General features: G+C 40.5%; 2 protein-coding genes across 2 annotated transcripts; both read right to left on the bottom strand.

The window, feature by feature from the left end:
• Window positions 1–278: 278 nt before the first annotated feature.
• Window positions 279–6,933, bottom strand: LOC103464933 (twist-related protein 2-like). Its single transcript, XM_008409346.2, has 2 exons — window positions 5,492–6,933; window positions 279–1,258 (listed from the first exon to the last, which is right to left on the bottom strand). The coding sequence occupies exon 1, from the start codon at window positions 6,384–6,386 to the stop codon at window positions 5,814–5,816; it is 573 nt and encodes a 190-aa protein (XP_008407568.1). The 5' UTR covers window positions 6,387–6,933; the 3' UTR covers window positions 279–1,258; window positions 5,492–5,813.
• Window positions 6,934–19,732: 12,799 nt separating this feature from the next.
• LOC103464927 (heme transporter hrg1-A-like) lies at window positions 19,733–24,524 on the bottom strand. The gene is made up of 3 exons (XM_008409341.3): window positions 24,147–24,524; window positions 22,187–22,354; window positions 19,733–21,211 (listed from the first exon to the last, which is right to left on the bottom strand). The coding sequence occupies exons 1-3, from the start codon at window positions 24,274–24,276 to the stop codon at window positions 21,075–21,077; spliced, it is 435 nt and encodes a 144-aa protein (XP_008407563.1). The 5' UTR covers window positions 24,277–24,524; the 3' UTR covers window positions 19,733–21,074.
• Window positions 24,525–24,826: the final 302 nt, after the last annotated feature.

The following is a 24,826-nucleotide window of genomic DNA, read 5'->3' as shown; positions in this document are numbered from 1 at the left end:
GTCGAATGCCATTAATAAAACTGTGAGCATCTTTAACGCCTCATCAGTCAAACAGACCGTTCTTGACCAAGTTCTAGGTTGACATTTCTGTTTCTCAGAAATATCTTGAATAATTCCTATGAGTCGATATAACCTACAAAGTAGAACATTTGAATGGAATCAATGACGTGAACTAACGTTTTGATAATATTCTAATTTCTAAGATGTGCCTGTATTTTATTTTATTTTATTTTTTTTACCAGCGCAAAGTAACAGGTAACACAAATGCAGTACATTGATACAGCGCTGAGTAAAACTTTATTGTTCACAAGACAAATGATGAAAAAGCAAATGGAAAAAAAAAAATAAAAAAACGCTACAAAAGGAACATGATCAAAAGCAATTGGGCCCACAGTTACAAATGTATCTGCTTTACTCTGCGTGTAATCACACCATCAACACTTTGGCACACTTTCTGAGAGGTTTGCTGGTGCATTATTTTTTAATTAAGCTTCGCGGAGATATTTCAAAGCTGCAACACTCTCTAAAGACAGACAGCCTGCTAGTAAAACAAACAATTAGCTGAACTGTGATCAGTGGTTTGAAACGGAATAAAGCGGCAAGCAGGGTTTAAGTAAAACAGCGTGTACGTACGCACACCAAAACAAGATATGTTTAAAAAAGAAATAACCAGGAGAGCGATCCAGTCACTGCAGCAAAGCAAAAAAAAAAAAAAAAAGATCTGCACCAGATTCCCGCCTTTTAGAGCCAAAGCGATTAGCTTATTAGCATTTTAGCTGTAAACATAAATTGGCTGTGACCGCCCTCTAACCATCACTGTGCCATTATCATTAGTCATCCTAATGTCTGTCAGGCTGAGTCATCCGAAGAGAGAAGAGTCAGGGGTTCGGGGGGGAAATGGGATGACGGTTATCATTGCGGTGTTATCGAAGGCGCTCCATCCAGCAGCCATTTTGTTTCATTGTCACCTCAGGCCAGCTGTTCTTTTTTCTCTCTCTCTCTCTTTTCATTATTTTCTGTCTTTCATTCTAATTATTTCAAATGTCCTGCAGTTCACTGTCACGTCTCCACAATGAGTCTCAGAGGCACTTTGCCGAAGCAACCGCCACTGAGTTGAGTCGAGCAGAAGTCCAGGAAAAAAAAAAAAAAAAAAAAGAGGAAGGAACCACATGAGGATGGGAAGAAACAGGAGAAATCTTTTTGAAAGTTTCGAGTGAATCTTCCTTGTAGTTTAGGGAATTCCAGGTTGTGGAGGTTTCTGCAGAGAGTAGAGAGACAGACAGTTAGTGTGGCACGCTAAAGAGTTAAGAGATAATTGTTAGGGCCTTTGAAATATGTGCACAAACAGTCCAGATTTGTGGAGACTGCTCTTAAACAACAAAACATCTCATCTGCAGCTCGCCCTCCAGTTAAAATGTGGTATTTAATGTCTCTACAATGACTTGAAGCAACATAGAGAATAGAGAGCACAAATTAGATTTAGTGGAAATATGTGATTTTTTTTGTTGTAACACAATACAGAGAGTTTTCTTAATTATTTTTATTTTTTTTTTAGAAATTTGTGCCTTTTAGTTCTACATTCTGAGGTGTGTTTGACAGAGCCTAATTCATTCGGGGCCTCAGTCATTGTGGCATTTTGTTGCCAACGTGTCCTCTGTCCTTGCTGCTTTCTGGCCACCACGCATACAAATACACTAACACACATACACACACACACACACACACACACACAGAGACAGACAACACAAAACCCTCCCACCTGCATCCAGCTCTTAGTCTGAATCCCTAAAAATAAAGATGACTATCACAAGCCACGAGTTTCTGGACGAAGGGTTTTTTAAAAGAAACTGCAGATGAGCCGCAGAGGCCCTTACATCTGGTCCCAGATCGGCCGGGAGCGGAGGCCAGAGATCTGATATGCACAGAAGTGCATCCAACTGCAGATCACTCCAAAACGTATAAAACACACACACACACACACACCCACATGGGCGCAGCGGAGCCAGGAGTCTCAGCAGAGGAAGGAGCAGTTAGAAGCTTTGTGATTATTGTATAAACAATGGAGAGCGTTTTGTTTTCTTCTGCTCCGACAGAACAATCCTCCCAGAATTGAAGTCTCACGCAGAGCCAAACATCCACATGTCCTAAAATGGTGCTCATTAAAACACGGCAAACTGCGGCTGGAAGCGTGCATGCTTCTGTTGCTGCGTAAAATATGGAGGACGTTGTTTGTGTTATATGCAGATCAAATCAAACAAAAACACGATGTGGATGGGAGCAGCTTTATAATTTTGCTGGTTGGGAGCCTTGAACTGAATGCATGTTTCATTTAAAGTGACTCACACCGAAGGCTGTGTATTTAAACCAATAATCTGTAGTTTTTAACTGTAAAAACCAACAAAAATAAAAAAAACAACACCTCAAAAATTTACATCAATTAAATTACAATGTTAATCTTTAAGTTCACATATGTACACCTGTAGGAAAAAAAAAAAAAAAAACAAGTTCAGCTTCTCAGATTTTACTACTTATAGGCATGAATTTGAGCAAAATGTACAATTTGTTGTTACTTTAAAAACTACTGGCATTATTTCTCCCAAATTCCAAGTGAAGATTTGATCATCTCGAGCGAAAATGTCAAAGTGAGAAAAGCATGTTGTTGTTGTCAAACTGACCCGCTCTGCGTCACATGACTTCCGGCTTCACCTCATCAGCGCCTTGTTAGGCAACCTGATGTGTGCAGCTGTCATTGTCAAATTATTCATCATCATCGGGAGAAACGTTGTCGTAATTTCTCATGATGATAAACTCTAGCTGACAGGAAGGGTTCAATACCTTGAACATTTTTCCACTGTTAGCTCCATGAAAGCAACATAAGTGAAAGCAGTTATTAATTGCTGTTTAGCTTTACAGTTGCTCCTACTACATTTAACATACATAACTTAAATTCCAAGGTTAATTTTTATTTTTAGAGCAGTATTTAGCTCTGTCTGTAGGTGGTGACTAATTTGTCCCCATTATAGTTTGACTACATTATTATTATTATTATTATTATTTTGCTATTAAGGCTGCAATAAACACAACAAATATTGTTATGAAATCACCTACCCCATACTGTCAAAAATGTACAGGTGCTGATTTCAGGAAAAAAAAAAAAATTGCAGTAATCTCATAGTTCTTCCTAACCATAAAAAGTGTAAACTATTCTTTAGGCCAATTAATTTTACATTTTTTTTCCCATTCCCTCCTCTTAAGCCCTTTTCTTTCTAGAGCCGCAGGTAAAGCTTGGTTACCTGGAGCAGTTTCCACAGAGGTGGTGATGATGACGTGCAGAGCTGGTAGTAATCGTGAAGGTGCGTTCAAGGACACTTGCTTTTAGCCGTGCTCTCTCAGTTGAATGAGTCCCGGCGTGTGTGTGTGAGTGTGTGTCTGTCTGCTGCGGAGGCCGCAGAGGGCTTAATAACGCAGCTCAGAGTGGAACACCTGCAGCGAGCACATGGCCGCCAGCTGCACGTGTGCGTCTGGACAGCGTTAAAGGTAGACGTCGCATGAAGAAGTTGCGATTCGCTGCTTCTTGCTATGCAGTGCGTTTTGTGCGTGTTGCGTTTGATGTTGGCGTGTGCACCTGCTGGACAAGAGTCACCTTGGGGTGTCAACTTAGCAGCAAAAACACAGATTTCTGAGCTGATTTCATAGAAATGCCGCCTTGTATTTATTTTTTATTTTTTTTACTGCTTCTCCTTTCTGCAACTCCTCCAAAACAAAAGAAACATCGAAGATAGGAGGGATACAAAAACATGTGTGTATTCCTTTTACCTGTATGCACACAATCATTCCTGCAACGCCAATTAAACCTCCAAGCACAGCCACACACTCACACACACACGCACACACACACACACACACACACACACACACACACACACACACACACACACACACGCTAGCATGCAGAGCCTGACCCTCACCCTGGTGCGCACACCTTCCCTAATACCTCACAACTGGTTCCAATCTAAAGGTTCCTGCTTGTCTGGGCCCCGGCGAGGCCTGATTGCACGATACAAGATCCTCAGGAAAGAGGGCAAGGCTGCAGGGGGAGAGAGGGACTGATGTGCCTGTGCTTTTTCTTTTCTTTTCTTTTTTTTTTTTTCCTTTTCACTCTCCCTTTCTTCTTTCATGCTGTACCTGTACAGGAATCTGGTGTCTGTTAGAAGTGGTTGAACCCCCGCCCAGCCCCCCAAAAAACAAAAAAAGGAAAACAGACCCTGGAGATTTTGGAAGGAAAACATTTGTCTTAAATTCATCAGAGTTCTGTCAAACACCGGAGCCCCCAGAGGTTAGATTACGATGCAGATAATCGTCAATTTTTTTTAAGGCATAAACACAGAAAACAAAAAGGCTTTTCTGCTGTCTTTGAGTCTTGCTACTGCACTAGGTATTATTGTTTGTAGTGGGGGTGAGATAAACTTAGTCAGTAAAGGAAAAAAAACACTTTAATAAAAGAGATTTGTCTTTTTTGTATGCAGTTAGAAATATACTTTTTAGTTTGTAAAAGGAATTTTTCTGCAGCAATGGAAACATACCGACATGCTTATCTTTATATATATTGTTAAATTGCAAATCACTGCACGTGGCATGAAAATAACATCCAATGGGAATTTTTGATTTACGTTTTCATTGGCATTTTTCCTGATACATACTTATTTTAGTTGCCGTTTAAAAAATTTTAAATTTGACCAAATTTTCAAAAATATTTTATTTAATCTATCAAACAGGTTTTTTATTAACTTGATCAATTTTAATTGAGAACAAATTAGTGACAACAGCTTCATTTTTTTTCCATTTGCAAATTTTTGCAAATTCTATATTTTTTGTTTCTATAGAATTGCAATATTATCTGAACGAGACCATAAAAAAATCTAAATAAAATCCTAATGAAGTATTTTATATGTTAATTTCACCTTGAAAATATTTTGGAGACAAAACTTTGCGAAAAATTTTTTAATCGCTCAGATTTATGGTTAACTTAAAATGTCATTGTGTTACATGTTCAGAGAAAGATAACTTTTATATAATGCAATTAGTTTTTTTGGGTTGGACACATGCAACTGAAATTAAAATGTTTGAAAACTTAAGTCAGACAGACCAGTCAGATTTTCTTTGTTTTTTTTCAAATGCAGTGTCTTTCATAGCATAACGTTTAGTGTGCATGAATCTACGCTACACTGCTCTTCTTTTAAATGAAAAGACATTTTCGTCCCAACACATCAATAATTGTATTCATTTATTTTTGCTTCGTTGTATTTTATTCGGTTATTAATTATTTAGCAGGCTGAGAGGCTCTAAAAAAAACTGCAACAATTATTAGACTTTGTGGCGTGTGTAAGAAAGATTGCACTCAGTAAACTCTTCTTGCACAATTGCGTATGCATACGTTTTAAAATCCCATCCTGTCTGTAACTACTTGTCTGTCGGTGAGTACTGCTCTTACCTGAGAAGCCGCAGTGTTGTGACTCGCTGCTCTGGACTAAACTCAGGGACAGACGAGGAAGAGAAGAGGGAGCAGCAGAGGTGAAGTGGAGGTGGAGGGAGGGATGGTGGTTGCAGCAACATATATTTAGCTGATAAATGAAACATTATGCAGCACAGAAAAAAAAATGTATGCAAAGGTTTTAGGTAAAAAGGTTAAGATCAGACCATGCAGAAAAAGGAGGTTCAGAGGGTCAGAGGTCAAACACAGACAGAGGGCTCGGGAAGGGAGGGAGGTGGAGGTGTGGACACGAGAGGGTGTTTGAGATGAGTTTAGGAGGGTCCTAGTGGCTGGTGGACATGGCCCAGGCCCCCTCCATCCTCCAAACGGAGAAGGCGTAGCTGAGTCTCTCGTGGGCCAGGTAGTTGCAGCTGGCCAGCTTGGCATCCATCTCGTCGCTCTGCAGCACCTGGTACAGGAAGTCGATGTAGCGTGAGGCCAGCTTCAGGATCTGGATCTTGCTCAGCTTGTCGGAGGGTAGCGTCGGGATGATCTTGCGTAGGGAGGCGAAGGCATCGTTCAGGGACTGGGTGCGTTGGCGCTCTCGCACGTTGGCGATTACCCTCTGGGAGTGGAGCTCCTCGAAGGGCGGCTCTGGCCTCGGCCCCAGAGACGTGGGCGCCAACGACACGATGGTTGAGGGGCTCTTCTTGAGCCTCTTCGGCCCAGACGGCAGGAGGCTGTTGGTGCTGCCGGTGCTGCTCTCCTCCGTCTGACTGAGGCTGTCCTTCTTTGGGTAGGGGGAGCGCTTTCGGTTTGCCTGTTGGAGGGTCTTCTTCGATGCCCTCTCCAGCTCCTCTTCGCTGGCCCCCAGCCCTCCTTCAGGGGAGTTGGTGCAGGACACCTCTTCTCTCATTGCGGTGTCCAACCTCCGCTTCGTCGAGCGGTTTAGGTATGGCTCGTTTTCACGGTTTGCTGACTCTCTCAACAGGTCGCGCGTTTCTCCTTCGTCCAACAAAATCACAGTTGCTGAAGCTCCATCAGACTGGACTCCCCCCTGGCTGTCCTGTGTCCTGTTTCACCTTGTTAAATGTCACACTTTTACATTCCCTCCTTTTGCCGAGCAGACAGAGCAACAACAAGTCCTCTGACAGGCAGGTCCACCTCCGCCTTTTTTATAGCCAAACGCTAACCCTCGGCCCTGCGGTTGCTCCTCATTGGCTTTGCAGACTTTCGGAGGGTGTGGCCTGGCCTGGAACAGCCAGGAAAGCAGGAAGTATACATTAGTTGGGCGGGTGATGGAGAAAAGGGGGTAAGTGGCGCTCTCAGCCAATGAGGAGAACTGTGCCTAATGTTGCAGGGATGTCTGGGGTTTATAGGTTCCAGATTTGGGGCTGGACCTTCAGTTCGCCGGCATCCTCGTGGCCAGACAGGCCTTATATTCCTGACACATGCATGGTGTAGTCCTTAATGGTGATAATTATACAGTTCAATTGTCAGGCAGATCAAAAACATTCACAAATTACACATTGTTGATGTCTTTTTTTTCTGTTTTTTAACATTTAGCAAATTCACACTGATATTTGTCATTATTTTTGGTCATGCTTGTGCGACCACAGACTGCGAAAACAACCTGATGCACCACAGATCAGGCAGTATAATAGCTATGTGGATGAAGAAGATTTATGGTATGAGGGAGAAAGACACGTCATTTTTTTTGTGTGTGTGTGTATTTTATTGCCATATCTTGCAATCATCTGAGCCAGCACCGAATGACTTTGGGATGCGTCACGTTTCTCCAGAGTTTCATAAAATTTGGACTGAAACACATCTCAGCAGAGGGGAAAGTGCGTGTTATGAAATATATCAGAAATTTATGTTTATAAATGACAGTTACATAAAGATCTGCCAATGCTCTCATAACTCTGTCAGACTAATATCTCTCAAGCTTTTATTAACGGGTACTAATGACAGGTGTTTCAAAAGTGTAATGCAGCAGATTCTGCGCTCTTTGTGTTACATTTATGCTCAGAAGTTGAATTTCTAAGTTCCATGTTTGACAAATAAACAGGAACGTCAGCTGACGTTGGAATTTCAAGGAAGTAAGTGTAAATGTGGCAACAGTGCATTTGAAACCTGCCGAGAGCCAAGTAAAGAAAAAAACATTGGACATTTTGCAGCTCTTGACATTTTTGACGCCAACACACTTGCAGGCAGAGTGGCCTCGCAACAGAGAGTTGTTTAATTTCACTATTATGTGGTTTTTGTTACGTCTCCATGGTTAAAATGATCATTAAGAAAAGCGAGGCTCTGCTTAAGGCTAGCAGCTAATCGGATGGACGCCGTTCGGCAGAGTTGAGCACTTAAAAAAAAATAAAGCTGAAAATGTTCATACTCAGGATATATTAGTAGATATTAATGACCCGTTACTTTTTTTGGCACCATTGCCAAACAGAGTTTCAGGTAAAAAAAAAGAAAGAAAGATTAAATTGTTATGGCGCACACAAATGGTTAAAATCTGCAAATACTTTAGACACCCTTGAAAATTGCTTTTAACTGTCTATTTTAATAGTTGAAACACCTTAATGTACCATAAGGCACACAATGGAAACTAAGTTAGCACTAACGCAGAAGCTAACATCCACAGTCTTCCTTATTTCCTCTCTAGAGGCTTCAGCCAATCTGTGCCAAGCGAAATGAAAGGCACTTCTGGACTGGCTTCTTTTCAAATGCCAGCCAATAGCTTGTCTAGTAGTGTTGTATTCTGCTTCCTAAGCTGCATTTCTTTTCTCAAATGCATATGATTTGTAGAAAAATCTGAAAATATTCAAAACCTTTAATACGTGGAGGTAAATTAGCATGGATCGCTGCTTGCTTGCTGCTGTTTTCTCATTTTTAGGGTTACCAACTAGTGGTCGTTGACTTCTTCATTGTATATTGTTAAAAATGTAACTTTGTAACCCACAGACAAAAAAAAAGTTTGTGTTGTCAGCTTTACAACATCACATTTTCAGCAAACCAGTGATCATTTTTCTACTTCACAGAACCTCACTTTATAATTTACAAACTATCCCTCTAAGGTTGAGCTGGATGTAATTCCCAGATCAAAATTTGGATTTGGATACATGAAATGTAGCATAAATAGTCACCAGCACTTGCTCCTGGCTTGTTGTCATCCGCTTCAGGGAACTGCCAGTTTCCTGTTTTTTTCTTTTTTTTATTGCAACTTCGTTTTGAGAAGTCTCTGCAAATGCAAACATCAACATTCTCAAAGTCATGTTTTTGGTATATTTTCTCCACATCCTAGATTATTTCTTTGCTCTTACCTTTGCCAATAATTCCCATCAGAGGCTTGTGCTACAGGTTGAAAACCACGATGTTAGACAGCAACAGCTTCAAGACGTACAAGTGAGGGAACAACTCTGCTAAAACCATTTAGCGTCTCCACGAACGCTCCTGATATAGGCTGTCCAACTCATCAGTTTCGCGTTAGGAAGTCAATGCAGGTCGGACCCTAAATAACCCCTGACCTTGGTGACCCCCCTGGAGAACTTCAGCCAGCAGAGGTAAGAGAGCATCTAATTGGGCCATCCACGCCTCGGGGCTGGAGCCAGCACATGTTTCACTTCCACACCCCGCCGCAGCGTCTGCAGCCACTTAGAAGACGTTTTCCTCACGTTGCCAGTCGTGACCCAGCAGGTAGACCCTGCTGGGAAAATTACGTCAGGTTCTGTTTGTTCAATCTGTGCATTTGACTTAATTACTAAATGGTCCGTGAATCTGCCTTTGCATCCTTGTCAGTTTTCCCCCAGCAGCAACCATTTATGCCCAACATGCGTCATGAGCTAACGTGACTCATCTTGATAGCTGGAGAACATGGTGTGGGGAGTTTCCTGCTGTTGAAATTCTGGACTTTTCGTCGAGAGCATGATCTGTGGTGGCTTTTATGTAAAATCTATCTGTCTCCGCAGGAACGACGCTGGTTTAAATTTAGTTTTGAACAAGATGTTGCGTAAGAAACTGGTATTATTCACAAGCAAGTGGTACTTCTGTTGTGCCTTTTTTTTTCCTCCCATGTCATCCCGTAGATGCTGCCTGAGAGTTTGTAGCCAAAAACCTGAGTGCGATTTCCACAGAGGGCAGGACGTTTTTGATGAGCCCTGTGATTGCACTGGGTTCACATTTCATCCATATTGTGAAACTGAAGTCAGTGCCTGTTGGGTTTAATTGTCTCTAAAGAGAGAGAGAGAGAAAGAGAGAGAACAAAAAAAAAAGTCATCAAATCATCAAAGCAAGACCGTGCAGAGAGACAGTGAATTATATGAGGCTTAATTCATGGAAAAGGTCAAATCCATGGCAGTATTGAACGGCATTAACACAGGGCTGATTTCAGTCTCTGGAGTTGCTGCTTACCTTGAGCAAAAGTGTGGCTCTGTGCCACCGTGATGGAAAAAATGAGCTAACAACAGGAATGTTGCGGCTCGAAGAAGAATAGAAGAGCAGGAATGGAGGGAGAGAAGAATAAGGAAGGGGGAAAGGAAAAAGAGAAGAAAAGGGAAGGGGGTCGGGGGGGAGGGAATGGTGCGGCTGTCCAAACAGAACCAGATGCAGGAGTGTGGAGGCTCGTTTGATCTCGATCCTCATAGGCTGATTGATGTTGCACATTTCATTTCCTTGTCAGAGTCTTGACATAATGTTTCACTAAACACTTAGGCCCCGCTCTCATCTCTGCTCCGTTTCCACGAGGGTCCGTAATTAACCCTTTCTGGAGAAAACATACATCACTGTACAGTACGCCGGCTTTTATGCGCAGCAGGCATAGCTTGGATATCAAAACAGGCAGATGTATTGTCTATTTGTGTCTCAACACCAGATGGTTCTGACCTGACAGGAATAAAACGCTGAAGAGAAGTCATGCTTTAAACTTTGAAGTCCAAAGACAGGGAGGAAAAAAGAAAGGAAAAAAAAAAAGTTTCTTAAAATTTGTAATGCAGTCAACTCAATTTGCATCAAAGAACAAAAGCTCGAAGCCCTGCGATGACGTCTTCAGCTGGTAGGAGCGCAGCGGTATGACCAATCATAACTGATGTGTTTGGATATCTGTGCCGGCCCAGCAAAGGGAACCAGTCATTGCGTTTCTCCTCACCTTCACCTCCGCCCTGAGTTTCTTCACCCTCCTGGGCTGTGGGTATTAATGTTTGTACACAGCACACTATGCTCCCCCCCTCACACCCGCTTCTCCTATAATCACCCTTCAAGCCCGCCATCCCAGGAGGAGCTTATGGGGACACAAAAGACAAACATCTGGGACCCATTTCCCCTTGTGGAGAAACCCTTCCTGTGGGGTATCCACTTGGAAAGGTTTTAAGGGAGGAGTGGGGTGGGGAGAGAGGAGTGCCTATATGGGTGGAGGTGATGGAAGTCAGAGAGAAGGAGGAGATGGGCTTGGGCAAAAGGTGTGGATGATAACATGGAGACATGACTTGATTCTTAGGAAAAAAAATAAGAACACTGCAAAAAAGTTCCTTTTCATAAACAAGAAAAAAAGTACAAAAACAGGGTATATATTCCTTAAAATAAGAAAAATTATCTACCAACAAGAACAAAAAAATTTATCTGGTCAAGATTTTCCAAAACAAGAAAAAAATATCTAACCAAAATGAACCCACACATATCTTAAAACTGGTGTATTTATAACAAGACCTTTTCTACGTATACGAACAAGATATATGAACTTATTTTAATAAAAATTAAGAAAATGTTACTTCACATTATTTATGGAAACCAGCACATGTAGATGAATCTGAAATAAAACCATACTCACAACAAGGGGGAGGAACAATTTACACCTGGACATCAGTTAAAAGGGGGGGGGGGGGGAATGGAAAACAAAGAAAATGCAAAGCAGTGTTTATTGGTTACTCGATACCTTCTGTCTGCTCTACAGACAACCCAAGCGTTTAAAAAAAAAAAAAAAAACACTCAGCCATTTTATGGCAATAATTTAATGTTTTTTTTGGTTGTTTTTTTTCTGTCTGTACAATAAGCCGTTTAAAAACCTTTTTAGACGTAACGGCAACGCTACTGCACGTTGTGCCGTTACCTAGCAACCACCTAGCAACCCAAGCTGAGCCCCAGGACGTTTGGTCAGATGATTTTATGTGCTGTACAATGATTGCTGCTGATACATATAGGTGTTTTGTTGTTGACTTACCATCCAGGAACTATTTGCTGCAATGTTTTTGGCTCCACTTCTGTTTTTCATACATGTATGGTTGCATACTTGTTTGCCTCCATTTTCACCTGCGTACATTTTGAGACAGGGGGGCGTGGCCAGCAGAAACTTATTCGGATTTAAAGTGACAAGAGGCCATAAAGAGGTTAATTCCGAAAGAAGCTCAAAACTGAGCAAATCTCACTACTCGAGAATAATCTTGTCCAAAAATGTTATGAACACGTTTTGTAATAGGGCCAAGGTTAACTGTTTTAGTCTTTTTGAAAGAAATAGCTGTTTGAGTTGAAGTTATTTTATTTGCATAATTTGCATAATTGGTCTTCCTCATATTAGCTGAACTAAAATGTTGAGCGCAACGTGTGAAATTGGATGGTAAGAAAAAGTTGAGGGGAAACAACAATCCTGTCAGTGTCGAAGAACAACAACGAACCCAAGCTTAACTGGATTTTCATTACTACACTCTGTCACCATTAAGTTGCTTCTTATTCAAAATTCATGAGCGCGTATCCAAATGTGGAGCAAAAAGCTTAGAGTGGTGGTCGACACTTTATTTCTTCCATTGAAATAAAAACAATACAGCTACTTACAGCAATAACTTAGTCAATGATAGAACGCAGCCTACACACAAAAGCATAAATCCTGGAGTACTTTCTATGAAAAGGAAAAAAAAACAAAGCAGGAACACAAAGTTAATGCCAGGACTAGTTTTATCAATGACTGCACCCAGGACAAATACACAACTACATACAGAAACACTGAGCCAGAAATGCTTTTCCTGGAAAGAAAAACAAGTAGAGTGCTCAAAGTTAATGGCAGCAATAGCTCTGTCAGGAACAGAAAACACACACACATATAAACATGGAAGGATGAGGGCAGTGGTACTTTCAATTAGGAAGGGGGGGAAAAAATCAAGTTTTCAGAAGTAATTAATGGTTAATAGTTCAGGCCGGGATTGACATGTAAAAACACAGACTCAGGGAGTCAGGGATACTTTCTACTGAAAGAAAAACAGAGAGAGTACAGAAATTTAATGGCAGAAATACCTCATCAAGTGAGCCACAAGTACTTTTTTATGGTAAGAAAAACCAAGAAAGTAAGCAAAGTTTATTTCAACAATAGTTATATCTAAGACAAACAGCTACACTTATTAGCACTGCGTCTTATAAGTGTAGCTTATACTCTCTTTACCATAGAGAGTACATTAGAGTACATTAGACTCTCTAATGTGTTTAGCTCCATCCAGTAAAAGACGGAGCTAAACACAGAAATACAACTATTTTGTTGCACATTGACTCTTGTGACCTTCAGGCTTCTCATTCCTGCCTTATTCAAAATAAAAAGGTACAGTCTTGCTTTTAAAAAAATCCACCCCATCTCCTGCTGCGTGCGAGCCTCTGTTATTCTTGTTCAACCCTTACGCATCCTCTCATATGAGAACATAATTTATCATAATATTTAGCGCTCGAGCTTCCTTTAAATATCCCTTCTTTCATGTGCAATTTAGCTAATATCCTGCTCTGGCACTGATTATGCCGTTCAAGTACAGGGGTCCGTCTGAGGCACATTACGAACAGTCCCAGTGGAGCTCCCAGCAGAGCTGGGGATATGGCACAGTGCACGGCAGGTCAGGCCGGATGATGACGCGTACAGTTCTTATTATTTTGGACATGCAGGGATAAGAGAGGCTCAGCTGTTACAAGATATAACAGAAAAACAAAGCAAAACAACAAAGACAACATGAGCTGGGATCGTGAATGCTCGATGCGGCAAAATTATCTGAGCAGCAAATTAATTTTTTTTATCTTTATGGGAGTCGTTAAGTGACAATAGGCCCCATGAAAGAGACAGTTCCTTCGAAAACAACGTTCATTTATTTTTCTGTGAGAACGTGCGTCTGAAATGTTGCTTCGGCGTTACATCATATCGCGTCCATGTGTGCTAACAGCAGGACTCATGAACTCATTCTGAAAGTGATAATGTGACACAGAGGCGACCCGGCAAATGCAGAACACATTGCATTTCCATCAGATCTGCTGTGTGACCGACAAGGGAAAAAAACTAAGAAAAAAAAAAAAGTTCATCTCATTTCAGTTAAAGTGTCACTCCAAGCAGCCGGGCAGAAACACACCGACTGTTTGGTGATACGAATACGCTCTTATTTTCAAGGACACAGTAACAGGTTGAATACACACACTGTATTCAACCTGTGTGTGTCGAACACACACACTGTTCATCCAATCTGACAGAGCGTGAGCTGCTCATACCCTCCACTTGCTTTCTGCTACGCTACAGCTAGTTCCTCACACCAGAGCCTGACATGAATACTAAGGCTAGTTAGCATAGCCACGGATGACGACAGATAAACGGGTTTTTTTTTGTAACGGTAAGTTGCTTCTAGGTGGTTGGCACACTGAGCAGCGCACACACGAGCATATGATAGATAACGCTAAGACCTTCCTCTTGGCTCTGATTGGTTATTTCTGACAGGGAGCGGTGCGTTTCTGCAGAAGGAGGAAAATGAGATTGATTTTTTTCTAATTATCTGTGCCGTGATATACTGTCATGGCATGGTGACAGTTTTACATGTAAAGATATATATTGTTAATACTAGTTACATATTACATAGTTAAATGTGAATCAGAAGAAAAAAAATACACTGTAAGCTATATTTTACTTGGTCTATCACATAAAATTGTGATGGGGTGCATTAAGGTTTGTGGTTGTAATGTGACAAAGCATAAAAAAAGAGGTATGAATACTTTAGAAATTCTCTGCAGAGGGTAAAGGTCACTCAGAGAATCATCCGATCAAGTTGACCAGGAGGCCATTCGGCTTGTGCAACCTTGTGCAGAGCTTGCCAAGCTGTAGGTGAGCAAATAACCTCCTGGATGCTGAAACAAGACGGAGAGGGATGATGATGATGGCCCTGCACCACATGGGAAGCACAGATGAAACCCTGAGGCAGTTCAAACACTTAATACCTGGATGTTTTACCGGGCAATTAAACACCTGTTTGGCCCTTAAGTGGAAAACCAAAACACCACAAATCACGTTGAGGTTAATTCACTCGGACGAGGACCCCGTCTGCGAGTCGACTGCTTCTAACTCTTAATTGCTCGCTTAATGTTCCTGGAAAAGGAACCGTCAATCTGGGATCTCCAGCGTTGGACGCTATCACGCATCCAGTTCTGTCGGACGTTTACAGAGAGCCACTGCCCTGAGGGGGTTGGAGAGGAGCGCCGCTTCCCTCCAACAGAGCTGTTGCATGAGAAACGTCAACAGAACCCGGCTTCAAAGGCGTCTGCCTTCACATTGAATCAGTATCCGCCTCCATTAGATTAGATGGCCCTAGCAGAGTTACATTGCGTTAACATTTCTGCATGGCTTCTCAAATCCATCGCTCTGGTTCTGGTTCCCCCTGTGAAGCCACTTCAAACACCCTCCGCCATGGCATCTCCTTTTGTGCTCTAAAACGGCAAATATGTGTGTCTCTCTGTAAGATGTTTCAGATGGTCCCACAGGCCCAGAGAGCATCGGACAAAATAACACCAGCATAAAAAAAAAAAAGCACACACACACAAAAAAAAAGCATAAGATCTAAAAGTACATTAAAGCACGGGGATCTAAGGTGCAGTCGGCACACAGGGGGGTGTAGAAAGGTTGTGATTGACTGCTGAGTGATAGACAGAGAGAGGGAAAGTCAAGTGGGGAAAAAGGCAAATAAATTAGAGGAGAAAAAATAAAAGTCAGTGACAGTAAATTAGTGTGGAAACAGGGTGGATGTGGACTGGGAGGTGGTTCTGAAGCTCTGAGGACATATGTTTTAGTTTGTAAATAAAACAGTAAATTGCTCTGGATGTTGCTCAAATATCTGTGGGCCTTGTTCCACGCTTTGCGGAAGTTCCTCTGTAACCGTTCTGAGGCTGCCTTCTTTAAAATGCCAAAGCAACTTCTTAAAGTAAAAAAGGCCATCTGGTTCTCGACCAATTCAAGATGTTTGCTCTTTTTTTTTTTTTTCCCCTCCTCCTCGTCATTCTTTTTTTAGATCAAATGATTTAGTTTGGTATCATCAGTAATGCTCTTGAAATATTGCAGTGGAAAAGCTAGGGGATAAATGAATCAAGGTTCGACTGTGGAAGTTGCTCGAAACAACTTCTGGTGCAGTTATGAAAACCTCTATTGTTGGGTTGTTGTTTGTTTTTTATTTATTTTATTTCTAGGTTTTCTTTTCAATGATTTCTTTTTGTCACAGTTGGACTTGTGTGAAAGCTTAGTAGATAAGAAAGAGGACAGACATACAGTAAATGACAGAGCCTGGGAATCAAAACCCGGACAGCCGACTTAGTCTTTATACATGGGACACCTGCAATTGCACGACTGTGCAATATGCACAGTAAAGGAGCCTTAAAGTAGCCTTAGATCTTGTTTTTGTTGTTGTTTTTTTATTGCAGCAGCATAATTTCCCACAGGAAAACAAATCAACATTTAATTTGAGGACAGTTAATGTAGTGAGAACAAAATCCCAGAATTGGAAAACATCTATTTTCTTTGTTTTGGCTAACAAAATCACAGGTGCAACAATTATTAGCACTCTTTCTATCAACACTTCTTAAACCTCCTTTTGGCATAATCTTCTTTTCTTGCCTGTAACATCTCTCCTCTTTGTGCACAATCTGTCTGAATCGTATTTAGAGTTCTAGATCCTCTCTCATCCTCTGTGTTCTTCCCGCTCACCCTGCAGGCTTCTTGTGGGATTTAAGTCTGAGAGCTCAGATTGTTACGAATGCAGGTGATTTTGCATCTGGCGAGCTGTTTCTGAGCTGATCCCTTTGAATGACCCGACTGATGGATCCATTCTCAGCTAGCAAAAGGCCGTCTCATCTCTATTTACAGTTCTCTGGTATTTCTGAGGGTTAATGCAATGCGACGAGGCTCGCAGAGCCATCTGAAGGGAAGCAAGCCCACAGCATTACAAATCATCCACCGTACTTATCGGTGAGCGGTAGGTGCAAAGCCTCATGTTCATTGTTTGTTAAATCAATTATTTCTTGGAATGAGAATAACTCTCATGAAAATTGAAAAGAAAAAACTAACTTCAGACTAAAGATGTGATGCGACATGTAACGTTTCAAGTTAAATCTTTTGAAAATTGTCAATATAAGAGAACATTATGCCAAAAATAAGCAGAAAACAGAATAAGGAAATGCTCTTTTGTAATAAAAGAAATTGGAGTGCATCGCCAGTGTGTATTTCCGGCCTTTTGTATCAGCAGTAGGAAACAGGGAGGGCAGCATTACTTAACTAATACTGTACAATAAAAGACCTTCAAATCTTTTATAGTCCAGGTTTAAAGGTGCTTTCCACCATAACTGTAAACTGTCAGTGTAGTTTATTTACACAGCAGCTCACGATTCCCACCAGACAGAGCTAGTTTCCACAAAGTTATGAATGAATCTTTTTTTTATTATTATTTTTTACGAACTGCTATTAAATCGCGTATCGACACACGTGCGAAAAGAAAAAGTTCTCCAAAAACATATCTGCGTTATTGACTCAAAACAGCTTCACTGAAATGCAACATATGTGTCTCTCTTTCATGTTGATGTTTTTATTGGGTTTGATTGCAGATCAGAGGAAGAACCTTCCCAGCAGATGATTTGCTGGAGATTATGATTTTTGTATTGCTGTCGCTCCGGTGTCTAATTGTGCAGGATGTTTGGGATATTTTTGGCTTCTTCCAATGTGTAAACTATTGTTTCCAGTCTCACCGCACTCGGCCAGACTGCCAGTCAAGGCGGCTTCCTTCCTTGATTTGTGTAGAAAGGAGACTTATAATTGAATAAAACAAGACCCCCCCACCACACACACACACACACACACACACTCCCTACCCCCTCCCTTTCTCCTCCATGCAGCACACACACACATACTTTTTAAAGGTTGGTGTATAAAACTTAATAAGACGCATTTGGTTCCAAAAGCCCCCGGCCTCCTCAGTGGAAAGTGAGGCAGATTGTTTTTCAGACTCTTAATGTCGAAGTTTATAACAGCCGGATTAAAAAACGTTACCATGGGGATTTAACCACAACATCCCAATTACCTCGGTGCAACGAGGCTCTTGGGGCTTGCAAATAAACCAGTATAATGCCATTAAGGTATGAGCGCCACAAGAAAATGTCCTGCAGGAGGGAGGAGGGAAAGCCACAGAGAAAGTGAAATAATCACAGTTGCTCCCATCACACTTAGTGATCATTTAACTTTGTCTTTCCCAGCTGCAAAAACGCATCCAAGAGGCACATTTTTTATTTTTTTATTTTGCCGGCCAACATGCGATAAACAAATCACCTAACGAGTTCAAATCCACTAAAAACACTGATAGAGCTTTAATAAGTCACTCACATATTTTTCGCATCAACTTCAAAGTCCACGTATTAACCAAATCAGGCACCCAAAAAAAACTGCACGTCCGCTCCCCTCCCCCCGCTTTGCCCCACCTTTCCTTTAAAGGGGGTGGAATAAAAACGTGGATGGATGGAATAATTGCTTGACTTCAAAGTGCAGGTTATTGGGCTGCATTTACTGTTGCAATGCAGTGGGGTGTTTTCTCTTCGTATAAAGGGAGGGGGAGGTTTGTTTCATTCCTCAGATGATGTAAATCTCACTTTCTGAAGGCCAGCAACGATCCTTCTTAAGTGCAAAACAATGACTGCCATCTCTAATCATTTCTTTGCATGTCCAGTCAGTTATTTAAGCTGCTGATTAAACTGCTGATGCAGCTGCTCGTCTGCTTTCAAATCCGATCACTAGAAACAATCCGACCTATCAATCAATCAGTATCTGTCCAATTACAATTGCAATTACTTATCTTTCTGTTATTCGTATTACTTTCTTCAAAGTCAGATGATTACTTACAGTCTAACAATTTGGGAAAGCACAGAAGATGGTGTCATGGCTTTTCTGATCAGGACACATTGCAACATCAGCAAAAAAAAAAAGAAGAAGAAAAAAGAAGAGGCAACTAATGTATTAGGCAAAAAAATAAAATAAAAAAACGTGGACTTTTGCTAGTCTGGTTCATCCTTGGTCACAATTTCCAGGTGTTTGGAAGTGCCATGTTTATCTGCTCTAACAACTTTATGGCAGTATAAACAGCATGGAAGCTGCTGAGACACTGTAATTATCCACAGAGAAACCAGTCCTGTACCAACATGGGCTGAAATGCCTCTGAGAGAGGAAGAAGTCATTATTCCAAAACAACATAAAAAGACGGATTACAGTTTGCAAATGTGGCCAGGGACAAAGAAAAACCTTGTTTTTGGAGACATGTCCCGAATTAAGGTGAAAGTAAATACAGCAATATTAACCACATAAGTATGGATCATTTCTGTTCCATGCTGTTTGCAAGCATGTTGCGAAATGTTTTTTTTTGTGTGTGTATACTGTGTGCGTTTTCAGATCTTTTTAGTTACGTTAAATACACAACAATACAGTATGTATCCCAAAAAAAATTACATGCAGATGATTTGATAAACCATGTTTTAATTGCTGTAATTAAAAACTACAATCTTCCATTATTTCTCCAATCACCTTCAAATACTTAAGTATTTACCAGATGTCCGTGTCCCAATTTATGCAGATGACTCAGCGATGTTTCCACATAAAAAAATAAAAATGCCCTAATGACATCTTTGATTCTCACATAATGACAGAATTCAGCTCTTTAAATGTTGTATATTATTAAATCCCAAATTGTCCAAATTCCACCTTTTGGATTATTGTATTAGTAATTCATGTAGCTTCTCATTATCACCTATAAATTTAATCATTGTAGCATTTGGCAAGAAAACGAATCTGCTGATGCCTTTCTGAGAAATACATCAATTTTATACATTTATTTTTTTATATAAATTTTTTGCATGGATTTGGCTCCAACCTCTTTTTAGGGAGATTTTAAGCAGTCATGCTGACTCAGCCGCCACCACTAGAGGAGATGTGCTGCATGGACACAACATACTGTGAAACAAAGAAAGTGTTGGATCAGGTTTAATCCCAAACTTGAAGAGTCATGCTCCGTCTTCAGGCCTCCACAGGTTGAACGTCTGAAGCAACGTTCAATTTGTCAAAACTCTTAAAAGCTTTTTGTGCCACTGAATTCTTTTATTTTCTAGTTTATTATTTTCTTATTCTGTCATATGTATGTTTTAGGTGTTGACTTCAATTTCTGTCAGAATTTATAGTTTCTTCCTCTTAATGTTCGGACTACAGATGGAAATTAGTCTGGCTAAATCTGGAACACTTACAGGTTTAACCTTGTTATTTAAGGTATAGCATATCTATAAAAAGACAACTTAAATACAACATGACACAGTTGATATGACACAGCAAAAACAACAACAAAAAAAGCATTTTTTTTTAACTATACCAAATATAAAAAGTTTCAGAGGAACAGAAAGTGCCATCAAACCCTAAAAAAGAGGAACACTTATTGTCCACACTGCACTACGCAAATCCCTCTTTATGTGAAAAGTGCACTTTAATAACAGATCCAATCGTGTACAAAAAATCCCCAAAGTTCTACATTCACAGATTGACAGATCCATGTCGATGTGTAATGCCATAAAGCTTCAGATTAGCTCAGAGAGATGAATCCCAAAGAACGAGGCTTAAAGTGAAAACGGGAAATAATCTAAACAACAATGGCAGTAGGCAAGAATGAGCAAACGCTTAAGCGCACACACAACAAAACTTTTGCAGGCAATTATAAATACTACAAAACCTATTTACATTAAAATCCCCCTGAATTGAGGTCTTTTATACATAGTTAAAATTTGCAAAAGAAAGTCTAAATGTTTCATTTAGTTGTTTTTTTTTAACACTATTTAGGAAGGTGACTTATCTGTAAAAGACTTTCTTCATTCTCTAGGAAGAAATTATTCATGATATACAACATGAATAAGGAAGCCAGAGTCAGGTTGACGTACGGAAATCCAAACTGTTTCATTATAGTTGGAGGAGTAGAGACCTCTAGTGGCAGTAGCATGAAACTGTAACTTTTTTCCACAAGAGTGTATTGAAATTCTAGTGTTGGAGAGAAAAAAAAAAAAGACAGGAATGTGCAAATGATTACATTTGTAGATGCCAAATAATAAGACCATTATGGACTGTAAAGAAGAGTGCTGGATTCAACAGAAGTCCTTCCTATGGGAAGAAAATAAGGCGGTGATGCAAGTGCAACAAAGTGAAGAAATTAGTTTTCAAACTTCCCGCAGTTCCTCCAAATTTGCTACAGTGCTCATTCGGGCTGTAGAGCCAGCACAGTGACTGGACTCCAAAGTCTCTGAGTGGTGGCTGCAGGACAGGGCAGCGAATTCAGAAGTCACTGAGGATGCTGATGTCCGCAAACTCTTTGCGGTAGCGTTTGGCAGCCAGGAGGAGCAGGAAGGACCACTTCAGGCTCATGGCGCTCCACACAGCCGACAGGTAGAGACTCCGAGGGTCAGCGAAAGCTGAAGCAGGGAGACATGCGTTACACAGAGCTGTGGAAAAACCTCAGAGGAGTATCTATGCACACACTGATACAACACGGATTACATGGAAGCTGAGTGCTAAAAACTAAATAAATAAAGTTATTTAAATATCTCGGTCTTAAACAACAGTCAAAACTAGTGTCTCTAAATCTGACTCCTCCTCACTGCAAGTCTCACAAGACTAACGCTAAAGGATCAATAATGCCTCAAATCTTTGTTTTCGTGGAACATTTGAACACTTGTTAGGTTTGTTGAATCATGCAGATTTAAATTAAACTCTCTGCAATTTCCTATAACATTGAAACAAAAGTTAGAAAATGTCATTGTCTGACATTAAATCAGATTAAGCTAGAATTCTTAGAGATTTTTTTTCCTAACACAAATTAAGAATATTATGCCTTACAACAATTTGGGAGAGTCGCTTCAGATAATTCACATGCGGGAACACACCTACGTTATTCTAACGCAACATCTTAAATGCATTCAAAAAAAATAAAAAATCCAAGATATCAGAAAGAAAATGTACCATGTACCTCTATGAGTCTGATTAGTTGTTGGGTACAATTTCAAGATGCCTAAAGGCGCCTCATTCCTCTGTTACAACACTAATATACAAGAATGCATAGCATGAAGATGTCCAGTCATCAGATAGTTCAGGAAGGAGATGGGCTCCGTGTCCCAGAGATTTACATGTTTTACTGTAAATGGTTTGAATCAACCAAATCAAAAAAAGCCACTCAGAAAAGAAGATTACTCCAAAGTTAATTCATGGAGACAAAGTCCTGAAACAAACAAAAAAAGATTTTTTTTTTTGTGTGCGTAACTAGATGGTTTCATTTGTATTTACCCTGTTGCCTTGGTCACACCTACATCCGTTGCCCCGTTTAGTTTAACTTGTCTACTTATTTTTTTAGTTTTTAATCCTTCATTGGTAAGTGACATGGGACGGCTTACACTCTTTCCTGCTGATGGCAATGGAGAGGAAAGCGACGAAGGCCACGATGGCGAGCACAGAGAAGAAAATCGCCATGCAAAGGAAGAACTTGAGCCCCTTTAGCCACGTCCGCCAGTAGTCCTGCAGGTACATGACGTGAGTGATCAGGGTCCACAGGGCCAAAACACCTGAAGAGGAGAGGCAGAAGGACTGATGAATAAATCCATTAAAATGAGCTTTGTTTGCAGTTCCATCACAAACTGAGCCGAGTGTTTCTAGTAGATCTGGTAAGCTATTGATTTCACGTTACAATACTCTAAAACTCCAATCCAGAAATAATGTATAATGTTATTGTTGCATTATGCAAAAGCTACAATGTAAGACTTGCACTTATTGTAATTCTTTTGCCAGCTGCAAACAAAGAAAAAAACACAAGCAGAGAAAGTCCACATAAAAAAATTGTTTGGGCCAACTAACGGGACATTTTGCATCGCAAGAATTACATCCTCTGAAAAATTCCTATTTAAAATCTATGATTATTTAAGCTCTCTTTTGAAACTGTTACACACCAAAAAGAAATAAGTTGTTTTTTAATGTACAAACCAAAGTACAGCTAGTTTAGATCCCCACTGGGAGTTAATTCACCCGATGACCTTCACCTAGTAACACTGACCTCATACAGACTGAGACTCTACAGCCTAAACATCATTATCTTTTATTCAACAACAGCTGGATGTATTCAGTGTCACCGATATCTTTTGTGCCTCCAAAAAATTTTAAATAAATAAATAAAAATCAGCACATTATAAATTTGACTCTATTGCTTCTATTAAATTAAGTGGCAGCTAAGAAATTAAGAAAATCTATTTAAAACGCCCATTATCAGCAAATGTGGGCCGTGATGCTAAAATGAAAAGACCGTTACATCTGATTTTGGCAAATCATTACAAAGTTGTTCAGCTAGGTTTGGTTAGTCATTATCTCATGAAGAAGAGAACAGACTTTTTCATGAGTCAACACATTTCACTTAGTCTGCCCTACAGCAGCAGGAACTGTTCTGACCTCCCTGTAAAGATGGACATGCTTAAATGACATACAACTCACTACAGCTTTTAGCAGTAATTTCCCACAATTTAATCTTAAAAAATGCAACAATAACGTCATTTTACTGTCACGTGTTTCTTATCCTTTTTGAACTTGTTACAGGATAGGCCCGGACTAAATGGGTGCAAAGGTAATAGATATGAACTAGTCCTACAGAGATAGATAGGACTACTAGAGTCCTTTATATCCAGATCTTTGGTAATAGATCCACTGATATGGATGTAACTGTTAGCTTGATAAATGCACAGCACTGAAATACAATCCTTAGTCATAAGCCAAATGATTAAAAAATAAATAAATCAAGAAACAAAACTGATAAATGCAGGAAAATAAAAAAGGCATACCTTAAACTCAAAAAATATGACCATGATTGAATGGGATTAAGTTCTTGAAATTAAAGACAGCACTTTATATTCAACTCTTGCTGCACCATTTATTACTTTTACCTGTCATGTACTTGAGATTTATGTTGTTTATGCCTAAATCTAAATCTAATACACTTTTGCATGTCGCACCGTGCTGCTAGAACAACCCAGTTCCAAATCTGTAGATATGGTTTAACAGACACTAAAGTGAACTTTGAACCCATGATTATAAAATGAGAGATACACCCTCACCGCCTCATGAACACTTCTCCCCTGGCCCCCCAACGTAAAGTGTCATTTAATCCTTTTAAAGAGCAAACATTCATTTTAACGTAAAAGCAAAAATGCATCAGCCTTCATGGGTTTAATTGGGAGGGTTTGTACCTTCACGACATTTGAACTGTGACCTCTAATACACGCAGGGACACTTAGTAAGAAGCAGCCAGGACGCAGTAAAAACAAACCGCCTCTCTTGTTGCCAGAGTGTAAATTTGGAAAAGTGTGACATCACCTGACAGACCCCCCATGGCCCCGGTCCACTGCTGTTTGTACACGATGTTCCACACCAGGAAGGCAGAGACCCCCAGGATCACACCGAGCGAAGAGTAGGCGACACTGACGTGGGTCTTATTGATCGGCATCGTGGGACTTAACCGAGGCGGCTGCTCGGTGCAGACTCAAGCAGCAGAGTCGAGCGTCCCTCGGAGGACAGAGCTGATGATTTCAAAACAACTGCATCCGGTCAGCCCGCACACACTCCCCCCTCCCTCAGTCAGTCAGTCACGCAGAGCCGTCAGCACAAAATAACTGGCTGATCTGCTGACTAATAGTTATGACTACACAGAAACGCCGATTCTAAAACATGACGCATCATTTCCAGTGTGTGTGTGTGTGTGTGTGGGGGGGGGGGGGGGGGGGCAAAAACACATAAACAAAAAAACATTCCCAACACCCAGCAGTAAAGTAACCTGCGAGTTTTTACTTCATTATTGAGCACAGCGCCCTCTACCGGACAAATAAAGCAATATTTCACCGTCTTTTTGTTGCACCTGGAGCGTCTGCAGAAAATTGGTGAAAAGGAGGAAGGTCCGCTGTCAATTCAAGATCAGGACTGTTATTATGTTGTCCTAGTATATTAGGAATTGGTTGTGTTTAAAATAACAACAGTGAGTGAGTAAAATACAAAACTCC

Source organism: Poecilia reticulata, chromosome 5 (genome assembly GCF_904066995.2).
Source record: "Poecilia reticulata chromosome 5, P_reticulata-male-v2, whole genome shotgun sequence".
Classification (NCBI taxonomy): Eukaryota; Metazoa; Chordata; class Actinopteri; order Cyprinodontiformes; family Poeciliidae; genus Poecilia; species Poecilia reticulata.
The sequence above is the reverse complement of the archived record's forward strand: the minus strand, read 5'-3'. Positions and strand labels throughout refer to the sequence as shown.